The following is a 14,537-nucleotide window of genomic DNA, read 5'->3' as shown; positions in this document are numbered from 1 at the left end:
TAACACTTTACTTTCACTAATAGTTCACTATAGTTAACATCAACAAACTATGAAAAATACTTAGGGCACTATCTTACACCCGGCGCAATGCAGCGCCAAGCGCGACGCAAGTGTTTTTTGCTAGTTTCAGTCTGACGCAGTTATCATTTTCAACTCCTGTGCCACGTTGTTAAAATGCATTTGCGCCCATTTGCGCGCCCATGGGTGTGCTGGTCTGAAAACGAGGTGTGTTCTGGCACATTGTTGGTGCATTGCTATTTTGAGGCAACAGAAATAGACTGTTGACCAACTAAAACCTGGTCTAAAGTCAATAGCGCAATATTTTTTTTGTTATTTAATGAGCGCGTTAGTAATGTGCACCTATAGGCGGGTCCACATTGTGCCTACACTCTGCTTATTAAACTCACAGGGACGCACAGCAGCACACAAACATGCCAAATATTTAAAATAAAAGGATTACAATGTAAAAGATTATTATTGTGTACATAAAGATAGGGTGGAATCCGGCCTGTTCTGTAGATGGTCTGCTTGCGCACTTTTACCTCGCACACGAGCAGTTCCGTTTGCGCTCTGGAGAAGCATTCGGTCATTCCACTATCAAATTCCGTCATGCAAATAGCGAATCTGCCATGGTGCAAGCAACTGGCATTTAAAGGGAATGGGAGATGAGACTCTGATTGGTTTAACGCATGTAAATCCCAAAACACACCCATTACTCATTATGAGAATTTACTCATTATGACAACCCCTTTAAGACCATGTGCCTGGCGCGCCTACCATTTTTCCCGTTGTTAAACTAGCAAAAGTGGATTCGGACATGCCCTAAGTGAACTTGCGTCGTGCGCTTTAGACCATGCGCTTAGAACGTTAAAATAGGACCCTTAAAGTGTAAAGCTTAATTTGGACATTTAATAATACATTATTAAAAACAAAAGTTATGTTAGGAGGTGGGCAAAAAAAAAAAAAAAAAATTATTAATCTTTTAATATTATTAAATGAAGCTGAGCCAACATTAACCAACAATGAACAGTTGTATTTGTATTAACTAACATCATCAGAGATAAATAAACAATGTAACAAATGTATTGCTCATTGTTTGTTAATGTTAGTTAATGAAACTTCTTGTAAAGTGTTACAGGAAAAAAAAAAAAAAGATGTATGGTGTAATTTTGTCAAATTATGCCAAAAATGTAAAAATATTATTTAATTGTTCATATTTGAAATACAAATGGGAAATTAGCTGTGGCAAGAAAAATGAGTCAGTAATTTTGTTCAATAAATGTTCAAAATGTCATTTCCTTGACAGAATGTTATTAAACACAATACAGAGTATTTTAGATGTGCTGGAAATTACATTGTGGTTTCAGAACAAAAATGACAACAACTGTGATGTCAAGTCAAGTCATCTTAATTTATATAGCGCTTTTAACAATGTAGATTGTTCCAAAGCAGCTTTACATTGATAATAGGAAATTTAAAGTAAAGAATAAACTAGAATAAAGTTATTGTCCAGCTAAAGTTAGTTTGATTGATTCACTTCCGTCGCAGCGATCATTAGTTATTAACTTAGGGGCCGCTAACACGACACCGCTTTCTGCGCAAACTTCAAAAACGCGAACCAGTGAGAACGCCGATGTATGTATGTACTGTTGGACATTGCTTTTGGACAAATAAACTAGTAGGTTCTCACAGTTAAAGAACACCCCAAAAAGGGTTACAATATCTCTATATTGTAAATAAAACGTGGTATTCATCAGCAAATATTGCTGAGTCAATTAAACTTCACGCCAGTGTGTCCTGATATGGCATGACTTCAATCATGTGAAATCCCTCATACATCAATCATTCATTGTTGTTTTGCCGGTTATTTTTTAACTGTCCAGACAGAAAATATCCATGATTGAATATTTGTCATATTTTTTTTCCAGACAATCCAAATCTGGTGAGCTATGTACCAGTCACAATCCAGGTCTTGGATGTTAATGACAATGCCCCCTATATTGCCACAGACAGCACTCTGGTTGTGTGTGAAGGCTCCAAGGCAGGCCAGGTTAGTTATCGCCTCTCATTCCTTTTCTCAGTGTGTCCCTATCACTCTTTTCCGACCTGTCAGCTCCCATCTGAACCCTTGAAACCGGTTTTCCTATCTGCACTTTTATCCTGTCCTTTTCTCCTGCCATATTATTTTCTCAAACCATCTTTTTTCATACTTTAATTCTGCCATTCAGTTCTCACATATGTATGAACCCACACACTCCCATGTACACAAATACTATGGACACATATATAATGCATAAATGAGAAACGCATACGCTTCCTTTATGATATGTCTGACACCATCAAGGATGGATTTATCTGTGGTTCGACAGACTTTCGCGGTTTTTAAACCTATACATAATTCAGCGTGTACCAATGTATTCACCGGCAGATAGGAGTCAGCATCAAGCGCACTAAGAATGGCTCACAGTAAATGTTAATCATTGCACGTTGAAATCTAGGCCCATGTGCAGCGGCATAGCCATTATAGCTTTACCCTTGAATGAGATTATGATTTAAGCGGTTGAACACACACAATTCACACACAGTGGGCGACAATACTTCTTTTTTTGGGGGTGATTAAATATCAAAGGTCCTCTCCAGACATTTGTGTCTGCTAAACCATAAAGGGTATTTGAAGGGTAAATGATGAAAATTCGGTCATAATTTACTCACCATCACGTTCCAAAGCCATAAACATATATTTTTCATGAAACCCGAGAGGTTTATGTCCCTCCATTGATTGTCCAGGTAACCAAAACTTCGAAGATCCAAAAAGGTCATAAAAGCGTCATAAAATGAATAGAGCTGTTTAATCGAAGTCTAAAGGTATGGTCAATTATTCTGCCTGAAAGAAAGTGTGTGATTAATATAGATAGTTGTGTTTTTATTTTGGAGTCTTGCTTAATTAAAGGCTGCTTTTAAAGCACCATGGAGCTTTTTTATACATATTCTGTTTCATTCAAGCCCAGTAACCCATTTGCTGTCTTTTATAAGGCAGAGGTCCATTCATAAGCATAGACATTGGCTCTTATTTATTATGACTTTTGGTCTGCTTTGCTCAAATCGGTCCATCTAACATCTAAATAAAATCCTCCTCCCAATTACTGAAATTCGTGATTGTAACTTTGTAAGATAATCAGGGATTGCTGTCATGCTGTGGCCCTTGATTAAGTGTTTCCACCGAGATAAGGCAGAACCACATTGCTTGTACTGGCATCAACTCACAGGAAGCTCTTTCCTTTTGATTTGCACTGCACTGATCCACAACAGTACGCTGCATGAAACCATGCATTGTAATTTGGGAAGAAAGCTGTAATGCAGTGACACTGGTGGTTTTCATACTCTTGCTTGGTCCGAACCCAAGTTTTATTCTACTCCCTTCTGCATGTAACAGCATCATTTATTTCACATTTTACTTTTAGATGTGTAATGTGTACTATGTTTGCACCATTGAAATTGCAAAAATTACATGTGATAGTCTTGAAAGAATCAGTAAGAATGTGATTAAAACAAAGAAATCCATATGTTTTGCATTATATGCCAGGACTTTACAGCTAAAGTGCGTTGAATTTACAGATTTAAGTTTGTGGTCAGTAGAATTTTTGGTCACACTTTAGATTATGGTCCAATTCTCACTATTATCTCAGAATCAGAATCAGAATCTAACTATTAACTATGACTTTGCCTCAATTAACTCCTAATTGCTGTTAATAGTTAATTAATAGTTAACTAATTAATAGTTAGTACGGTAGTTGTTAAGATTAGGTATGGGGTAGGATTAAGAGATGTAGAATATAGTCATGCAGATTAAGGCAATAACATGTGCTTTATAAGTACTAATAAACAGCCAATATCCTAGTAATATGCATGCTAGTGAGAATTGGACCCTAAAGTGTTACCAATTTTTATAAAAATGTTTCTGAGGGAAGTTTCTTATGCTCAACAGGCTGCATTTATTTGATTATTTGATACAGTGAAACATTATGAAATATTATTACAATTTAAATTACTTTTACTATTTTAATATTTAAAAATGTAATATTTTTCTGCTGTTACTATTTTTTACAAGATGCAGCCAGTAAAAATGTTGACAGGACAGGTAAAAATCGTATTGTTTAGTCCTGAATCATCCCTTTTGGTTAACCACCAAAACAGCAACAAATGCGAGCTGTTCCAAGATTCAGTTTATTGAGAAACAGGTAGCTTAAAATTTGCATTATATTTGAATAAGAGTGAAAAGTAGCTTGCACAGGTGTATAATTATATTTAAAGAATATCTGTTCAATTCTGATATTAGAACCGGATGATTTCATACCAATTACAAATATAAACCGAACTACCGAAACATCAAACAAACTGTCCAAACTCTTACATAAAACCGACTCGAATCCACACAAGATGCTCTGATGTAAAAGTGCCCTAGAGAGAGAAACCCCTGGTCTAACATGGGTCATGCAGCACAGACAGGTGAAAGGCTTCAATAATTGGTCCAGACACTGCATAAGGAAATTCCCACTTGCAGCTGATGTGCTAGCAGGAGCCAATTAGGTTAACAAGCTGACAAAACATCATGAGGCTGAGCAATGCTTCAAACCAGCTATCTGTTCAATGACTCTAATCTAAACACCCAACTGGCCAAGGGGCTTCGGGTCAGCAGTCTGAAGTTAATGTCTTTCAAAATTGGAGAGGAAGAAGAAGCCCAGGTGGTCCAATTACATTTCTGGGTTATAAAGAGCGACACAACCCGCCTCTCAGAGAAGCAAAAGCATCTCTTTTAGATATTTTTAGTGCCACTTATCATTCAACATTAATTTTGGAGTAAGAAAGAGCTAAGCTTGAGCTTGTTTTCTCTTGTTCTGTTCGGTTTCTTTCTCTTTGTAGGTCATTCAGACCATCAGGGCCACAGACAAGGACAACTTCGCCAATGGACGGTTCACCTTTGCTCTGCCAGAAGACCTTCCAGAGAATCCAAACTTCACTCTGAAGGACAATGAAGGTAAAATACAAACAATAACAAAACCGCTCCCATAGGATTTGTTTTGGCTTGGTATAACATCTAATTAGAAATAGTTTGATGAGGCAAGCCTGTAATTTAGGAGTTGGTTATAAAAGCAAATTCCATATTCAGTACTGAAGTTGTGCACAGGCTCTCATGAAAGTCAAATAAGATCCGACTGATCTAAAGAGCCTCTCCGATGGCATCTCTGTAATGGAATCTTTCTAATGTTTTCCAACTGATTTCCTGATGTTTTCTCAGGGCAAACCCTCAGTGCCTCTCCATAAACATATTTAGTAGTACCACATGTTGTCACACAGATCACCTACATTTTCTGCCTTCCCCTCATCTTCTTGCTCTTTTTTTAATATCGTTGCAAGGCCAACGTTGCCGTTTCCCTGGAAACCAGGTCTGTGTTTATGTTAGCTCAAGGATCCCTGGTGGAGACGGCCGGGCTGTAATGATTTCCTTCTAATGCCAGACTGCTGCTTCAATGAATCGGGGGTGCAGGTGGACCGGTTGGGGTTTAACAGGGCAATCAGGGAGATAAGAGGCAGATGCTAAAAGCCCAGAGTTCAGAGGATCCAGTGCTTCAGAGATTTATTTGAATTTGTATCCTAGCCAAGCCCCCTACCCTCCCCCCAGGCCACTCCATCCTTAAATAATATCCCAGCGGATTTACCATTACGGACAATTTTACACATTGGGGGTTGGCGCACTCCTCGGAACACACTTGAAGAGTGCTCTGTTGAGCTTCCTGTGATTGGGTGGGTGTGTAAGGCTGTCATCTTTGATCACGTAGATGTTTCTCTCCTGGCACTGCAGTCATTATGTCAGCGTCCACATGACCATAGTGCTTGCCAGGGTGAGGCGGAAAAAAAAATATGATGGAAATTCCCTCCGGAGGTGCACTTATTTTCCCCCTGGGAAATGGCAGCGAGTTCAACTGGATAAAAATCATCTTGCCTGTTATGTTTTTCGACATAGTTCATATTCTGAATCTAGGAAGCATTTGTAATGAAGCTTTCCACTGCTTCAGTAGAATGGGTGAGGGAATCCGCACAGATAGCCTACATCAAGTTTGACAGCATGCCACAGCTTTGGCAAGAGTGTTTGTGTTTGTGTCATCTGGGATGGTACACATTACATCGAGAGGATCCCTCCTGGGCCAATTTACTGCAGTTCTCTCTCAGGCCATTTATCTCCGCCATTTAAACACTCACATTAAGTTATAACAGAGCGATCAGGACTCATGCCAGAACTGCAGTATTGGCAGTATATGTTGTTGTTGATGTTGTTGTTGTTGCTATTTCTTATTTATTTATTTATTTTTTGAATATTTTTTGCACTACACATCTCACAGTGATGATTAATTATCCGCAGTACATGCATGAATCGCTCTCATGTATTTTCACAGGGAAAGTGTTTACGATTCACTGCTACATAAATCAAAGCATAACTGTGAATTTCCCATCCATGTATAATCACAGACCACGTTTTCTATGTTGTTTGTAAAGATGCGCTAATGATCGTTCCACCCTCTGTCATTTCATGTTCATTTTTTAATAGTGTTTGGACAGATTAAATGGAGTCTACCTGCAGGCCATTTCATAAAACACAAAATCAAACACAAACGCGATAAACCTAGGGGTCACTACATGAAAGGCTGATTTATGCATAAATATTTCAGAGATGCTAATTTTGGTAGTGTTAACGATAACTTTGAGTTTGAAAATCGTACTTCCTGTAGTATCTAATGCACGCACAATAGTTGCTGGTTCTGCATGCATGATATTTCAGTACTAAATCAGTTATAAGCAGATATTAGCAGATTTTTTTTTTATTATTTTTATTTTATTGTGCAATCACATTTCTCTGTTCTTACATTTAGATTACCTTCAAGCTCTAAAACTCAATTAAAATTAATCTTTAAAAGCAATAATAATTTAATAACACATAAATATCTTTATTTTAAAAATTAATATCCATTTTTGTACTGTACATTATAACGTACATTATAATTCAATTGACTGATTTTAGTTTTTAGTGTTTTCTTTTGCCCCCGGTGTCATAGACAAGGCTTAAACCTAGTACTAGACTAAAATGCATGTTTGAGCTGTTTAAACTGAAGGCAACTATCACTGACATATCTTAAAATATGTCAGCGCCATTGTTTTGTCTCAAGATGCACACCAGTTTTTTTCTAAGGCATGTTTATACAAGCTACTTAAAGGGATAGTTCACCCAAAAAAATAATAATTATTTACTTGTTCCCATGTCGTTCCAAACCCATAAGACTTTTGTTCAACTTTGGAACTCAAATGAAGATCTTTTTGATGAAATCTGAGAGCTTTCTGTATTGACAGCTACGCAACTACCTCTCTCTTTCGTGTGTCGTCATCAAATGTCCAGCTCAGTAGAACTCAGCCACGTTCTCATCTCAGGTCCCACGTCGAAGAGGCCGGCCTCCGAGGGTGGTTTATACAGTGGACAGGTGGTGATTATGTGCTCAGCGGTCTGCTCTGGCTCCCCACACTCACACACTACTCTGTCCTCCAGGCCCCACTTCCTCATCGATGCTTTGTAACGTCCAACCCCAGTTCGCAGGCGGTTTGGCAGATCCTCTCCTTCAAGACCGCCTCCAGGGTCATAGATGTAACGGTGGATTCGTGAGGGCCCTGCTGACTCCCACTCCTGCTTCCAGGCTGCCGCGAGCCATGCCTCTGTAGACAGGTCCTCAGGGATGGACCTGAGCAGGTCTTGTGCCGCCTTGTTGTACGGGTGGCGGGACTTCAGTCTATGAGGAGGCAGTGCTGTTGTGGTGGTATTGTGCAGGATATGCCAGTTGTATCTTTGGGCTTTCCTTGCAAGAGCGAGGGTAGCAGCCTCTCGTCGGAGGCCGGCCGGGGCAATTCCCGCTAGTGTTGGCAGATGGTAGACAGGGGTAGATTTCAGGCAGCCAGTTATAGTCCGAAGGGCGGTGTTTATGGCAGTGTCGACTTTCCTGACGTGTGGGCTTCTGCACCAGGCTGGGGCACAGTATTCAGCTGTGGAGAAGACGAGAGCTACTGTTGATATTCAAAGCACCTTGGCAGTTGCACCCCAGCTAGTACCAGCGAGACGTTGAATTATTGCGACCCTTGATGACACTTTGGCCGTCACTTCTTCAAGGTGTTGTTTGAATGTTAGAGATCTATCCAGGCGTACGCCAAGGTACCGTGGGGCTTGCTGGAACTCAAGGCGCTTGTTATTAACGAATATGTCCAGTTCCCGTCTGGCCTCACTGTTGTTCAGGTGGTAAGCTGCTGTAACTGTCTTGCCGATGCTGAGCTGTAAATGCCACTCACGCAGGTAGGCTGCCAAGGTGTCCATGTCCTGGTTTAGGCTGGCCTGCATCTGCTCCCATGTTTGTCGTCTCATCATAATGGCCAGGTCGTCAGCGTAACCATATTTCCGGGATGTTGTTTCCGGTAAGTCGTGGATGTAGATATTGAATAACATCGGTGCGAGGACAGAACCCTGCGGAACACCATTCCTCAGCCTTCTAAGCCTGCTGCATTGACCGTCACTGGTCTTTAAGGTGAAGCTGCGGTTCGTCACCATCTCAATGATGAACTTCACCATGTGCCGGTCGGGAATGATCTTTAGTAGCTTTAGGTGGAGTCCGCGGTGCCAGACGGTATCGTAAGCGGCTGTGAGATCAAGCAACACTACTCCAGCCTTCTGTTTTTCCTGAAAGCTGTCCTCAATGTCTTGGGTGAGCAGTGTCACCTGGTCAACCGTTGACCGACCGCGCCGGAAGCCAGCTTGTTCCCGTGGGAGTTGAGGGTCCACTATTGGCTCGATACGATTATAGATCAGCCTCTCCAGGGTTTTGAATGGGACGCAGAGCAGTGAGATGGGTCGATAGGATTTGGGGTCTTCAGCAGGCTTGTTTGGTTTTGGAAGGGCTATGACAGCAGCGCGGCGCCATATCTTCGGGAGCTTGGACCTCCGAAGGCATGTCGAGTAGAATGAGCAGAGCCATACAGATGTTCTTACACTCTGGTGAGTCACAAACTCAGGGTGGATGTAATCATGGCCTGGTGCTTTCCCTTGTTTGGTCTTACTCAAGGCAGTCTGGAGTTCAGCTGTTGTAAAACGCAACTACCACTCTGACGCTTCAAAAAGTTCAAAAAGATATCGAAAAACGAATCCATATGAATTGAGCGGTTTAGTCCAAATCTTCTAAAGAGACTCAATTGCTTTATATGATGAACAGATTTTATTCAAATATAAACATTGATCAGCGAACATAAACAGAAGCTCAACCGAACCTGCTTGATGGCGAGAATAAACCTCATTGGTTCTTGTTGAATCTCAAATGCGCTGCTTAACACACGAGAATGAACCTCATTAGTTCTTGCTGAATCTCAACCATGCTGCATAACACACGAGAATGAGCCTCATTGGTTCTCACACGTAAAGCGAACATGCTTGAGCTTCATCTTTCCACAACTGATGTGTGAGTTGATGAAAGTTTATATGTGAATATAAAAGCCTAAATTAAATCTGTTCAATGTATAAAGTGATTGTGTCTCTTCAGAAAATTTGGAATAAACCGCTCGATACATATAGATTAGTTTTACGATCTCTATATTAACTTTTTTTTTTTTTTAAGTGTCAAAGTGGTAGTTGCGTAGCTGTCAATGGAGTGACAGAAAGCTCTCAGATTTCATTAAAAAGATCTTCATTTGTGTTCCAAAGATGAACGAAAGTCTTAGGTGTTTGGAACGACATGAGGGTGAGTAAATAATGACAGGATTTTCATGTTTGGGTGAACTATCTCTTTAAATGTCCCAATTAAACTAAGGCCTTATCCTTACTTAATCTAAGCCTTGTCTGTGAAACCAGGCCATAGAATACCAATGTTGGTCATTTATTGGTTCCCAGTTACAGCCTAATAATAATGCTTGAGGTTTGATCATTTAAAAAAAAATAATAATAATAATAATTGTATTGTTGGTAGTTTAAATACCAGGCGTGGATCAAAATCTAGTATATTGTTTGGATATTTTTATTCAGTAGTGGATATTGGATTTTATTAGTATTCAAAAGATTGTGGCTAAATACTTATGTACAGTAAATACTCCTATACACCTGATAAGCAGCTGAAACAGGCAATTTCTCTAAACATTGTGCATTTGTATAGCCTGATTGACATTAAAATGTCCCTACCAATGTTAAACCCAAACCCACGCTCTTGCTCTCCAGGTAGCTAATATTCAGAGGGAGACAGGGATCTTCTTGCATCCCAATCCCCCTAAAACCCTCCCAGGTAGCAGAGTCAGAAGACACTAGCTCAAACCACAATTACAAAGTGAAGAAGCTGCATGACCATGCATACACTGAGGTGCTTAGGACCTGCCTGTCAGTGGGTGCATGCGTATGTAAGAAAGAAATCTAGCGACAGCTAGAGAGAAGGTGAAAAACCTTGCACAAGCCTCTCAAAAAATGAGAAAAGTTGGAGCACCGTAGGGAGTACAGTCTGTCAGCACACCAGCGCTTCAATACTCCTGTTGGGGAGGTATAGCAGAAAAGCAAACAGTTGTTTTCTTGTTTTTTGTTTTTTAAATCATACACAACTAAACATGGACCAATGTGAATCAGAAAACTACATGAATATGATTATTTACTGCATTATTTCCTGGTGTACCCAGCTTAAAATGCATTTAGAAAACACATACATGTAGTTCTGACTCTAAATTCTGACTGGATGATCTGACTGCTGAAGCTGAACTTTCAGTAGTGCCACATGATCCGTCAGAATTAATTTTAATATGCTGATTTGGAGCTAAAGAAACATTTCAATATTCTTATGTTGAAAACAGTTATACTGCTTAATATTTTTGTGGAAATCATGATATATTTTTTTCAGGATTTTTTGATTAATAGAAAGTTCAGAAGAACCTTTTACTGTCACTTTTGATGATTTGATTAAATTGACACCACAAATTCCGTACAGTGCAATACACATGCTTAAAATAATCTTGATTAAACATTTTATTTTATTTGTGTATCCACCTTATTTTTAACGTAGGAGCGGGCAAGTCAGGGACGTGCGGTCAGGGTAGGCAGGGTAGGCAGTGCCTCACCAAAGGAAATGTTGACATTACATTTATTAATTCCAAGAACTTTATTAAGTCACCACATTATTAATTGCATTTATTTTATTCCAAATATTAATTTTTGTAACAAAAATTTTCAGGAATACACATATAATATACTCAATTTGCCATTGTTTGCTCCTAAAACCATTGTTTCATGCAGGAAATTCAAGGCCATGGCCATTGAGGCAGAGGTTAGCAGTGCCTCTTTGGTCCATAGAACGTAGTTTACGTAGGTTTGCGCATGCGCAGTCAGTTCTCATGCTGTCTTGAATCATCAACATTGAGGCAGAGACCGAGCTTGCTTCATGTCACGTGATCCACTCGCTCTCACTCAATCCGCACTTCCCGATCTAGCGGCGCCTAGCGTTGGCTGTCAACAGGCCCGGGGTGGGTAATCGGGAGAATTCCCGGTGGGCCGCTTCACTTTTGGGCCGGTCGAGGATTTTTGTTTTTTCACATTTGTCACGTTAGTTACATTAGGCTACACACGTTCCGCATTCTGACACCGCAGCGCGCAGCCTCTGCATAGGTTGTACCATGTGAGGGAGTTCTCCCCTCCCCTCCTATAGAGTTGGTTGGGTCCATAGCCCGTGTTTTCCAAAACGTTTTCTCAGGTAACTACCACGGCACCGCCGGCGCCTACCGATAGCTGGGCCGGCCCGGTAGCTATGCGTCAGGGAGGATGGATGGGAGGAAGAGGCCAGGAGGTATGGAAGCTTGTTTCCGCCACAGAATAAAACATTTTAAAAGATAATTGCGACTTTTTATCTCACAATTGCGAGTTTACATCTCGCAATTCTGTCATTATTTCTCAGAATTGCGTGAAATAAAGTCGCAATTGCGTGTTATAAAGTCAGAATTGCGAGATATAAAGTCAGAATTGCGTGAAATAAAGTCGCAATTGCATGTTATAAAGTCAGAATTGCAAGATATAAAGTCAGAATTGTGTGAAATAAAGTCGCAATTGCTTCTTATAAAGTCTAAGTGAATTATTATTTAACCTTTACATTATTTTTTGAACCATGGCATTAATACAAACTGCACAATAGTGACTAGGCTGCTTGTCGGTTCGCTGACACCGCGCCGCCTCCCTCTCTTACTGTGTCCCGCACAAAACATTTGTTTGTTGTATAATATATCTATCATTAGATGTGTCCATTAATTTGATTATTAGATTTGATTGTGCATTAGCCTCACATATGACTTTGCTGTATGCAGGCAGCGATGTGATGATGCCTGATATGAACTTGGGTTGCTTCATTAACTGAATGAATATGAACATATGCCACATTGATAGGTCACAGCCTACCCATGACAAGATTTCACCGCACGTTACTGGGGCAAGTCCATTTGTAAATTGAATGTGTCCGGCTTCCGGTGTAATTCACTTCCAGTACATTTTAGCTGTACAAAACAGCTTGTTATGCTGTTTGATATGCAAACTGGTATTTCTTACATATTATTTTAATGTATTGTCATAATTATAAACACACTGATTTGTAGCACAAAAAGTTTTACAGTTTACTGCACTTTGATATTCTAGTTATATCGGCTAATGACTCTGAAGTCTCGCACATTCACAGAAAATAGCTTACTTCCTCATGCCAAAATCAGGTGGATAGGCCAACTAGAAAATGATGGGGTCCCATGATCATTTGGCAATAATTTATTAGCCTAAATATATTGGCCTCGAACCAATAACATTACACAATCACATTATTAATAAATGTAACCGTTTATTAAACATTGTTGTCTATCATAGTGCTGTGGCTGCTGTTTTATATCTGTTGTCATTTCAACAGTGAGGAATCCGAAATCACATCAGACAGCTTGAAAATGAAGTAACAGAATGCAATATTTGAAAAGCTGTTCTCCATTCTCGGAGGCAACTGCCGAAGATGGGGAGCGAATTGTTTTGTTGGCTTCTGTTGCACGGCGTCGTCATGCATGCAGCCAGCAAAAAAAAACCTCTGCTCTCTCTGACAGATAGCAGCGTGAGCGTGTTGGCGCGCAGGCAGGGCTTCAGCCAGGCAGAACAGGAGCTGTACCAGCTGCCCGTGGTTGTGTGGGATGGAGGAGAGCCCCTCCTCAGCAGCACCAGCACGCTTACGCTCAGGGTGTGTCCGTGCCAACGCGGCGCCAGAACGCCAGTGTGCAGGGCTCAAGCCTTCCTATCCTCGGCTGGTCTCAGCACTGGAGCCCTCATTGCCATCCTGCTATGTGTGATCATCCTCTTGGGTAAGACTGAAAACTCAAGGGCCAAGATATTTATATTTTATATTTTATTTATAAATTATCAGCGTGACTTTCTTTCTTTCTTTCTTTCTTTCTTTCTTTCTTTCTTTCTTTCTTTCTTGATGGATGGATGGATGGATGGATGGATGGATGGATGGATGGATGGATGGATGGATGGATGGATTTATACTGCAAGATAACCAAGAAAATATGAACTTTACATTGTTGCAGATCATTTGTTATAAAGATCCAAGGAATCGTGGGAGGATGTACAGTATATCCAAGTTGTTCTCCTCTGCTTATTTCTTTTATCTGGCATCCTAAGAAACACTGCTTGAAATTCACTGGTTGTAGATGAGAAATTTCACCTTGCAGTACGTGTGAAATCCCCCTCTCTCACTCAGGTCCACTGACAAGGACACCAAATATAGACACTACTCAGGAATGCTGCACAACTGTGTAGGCTGAAACCAGGAACAACAATCGTAACATGCACATACCTGAACAGACATTCAAATATTGGTTAACAGTCTTTTTGTCTTCCTGAATTTAGATGCTCATTACCATTTATGGCAAAACACAATATAGACGATTTTGTCTGAGCAGTGCATAATACTCTAAAACAATAGCTCCATTCCAAAGTCTAGTGAGCTGCCTACCTACCTTTCTGAAGATAACATATTATGCAAGCTGGTTAGAAAAAAACAGCTTAGGCTGTTTGGGTGTTTTCAATAGGGTTGAGTTATTGCATGTATCCTTCATGGAACTCAGTGAAAACATTCATCCAGTTGAGAGAAATGTCTGTAATATAGTTATGTTTCATCTAATGAACATAGACTAGTTTACCTAAGTATAATAGATCTATAAATATGCAAATTAGCCCTGCCTCCACTCACACCAGCTCACAGATTCACTCAGCCAACTTACTGAGGTAAATGGTGTCGCTCTTTACAATGTCGGACACATAATGGTAATTAATATGATTTGCCTTTTGCTGACTATGTTATCAAACAATAATGTGTTGCTATTGCTACACAAACTATGTTCCTGTTCGCCATCTCACGAAGGCTCGTCTGCCTTCTAACAATCATCATAAATGCTTTGAACAACTCAGAACG

General features: G+C 40.1%; 1 protein-coding gene across 1 annotated transcript in view; it reads left to right on the top strand.

The window, feature by feature from the left end:
• LOC311086151 (cadherin-18-like) overlaps positions 1 to 14,537 on the top strand; it is a 52,666-nt gene that overhangs the window by 36,690 nt on the left and 1,439 nt on the right. The window contains exons 9-11 of the mRNA XM_084118879.1: positions 1,929 to 2,050; positions 4,921 to 5,035; positions 13,171 to 13,422. Coding sequence (XP_083975005.1) covers positions 1,929 to 2,050; positions 4,921 to 5,035; positions 13,171 to 13,422 — 489 coding nt within the window. The remainder of the gene's footprint in view (positions 1 to 1,928; positions 2,051 to 4,920; positions 5,036 to 13,170; positions 13,423 to 14,537) is intronic.

Source organism: Abramis brama (assembly GCF_963993115.1).
Source record: "Abramis brama genome assembly, chromosome: 7".
NCBI classification, from domain to species: Eukaryota; Metazoa; Chordata; class Actinopteri; order Cypriniformes; family Leuciscidae; genus Abramis; species Abramis brama.
The sequence above is the reverse complement of the archived record's forward strand: the minus strand, read 5'-3'. Positions and strand labels throughout refer to the sequence as shown.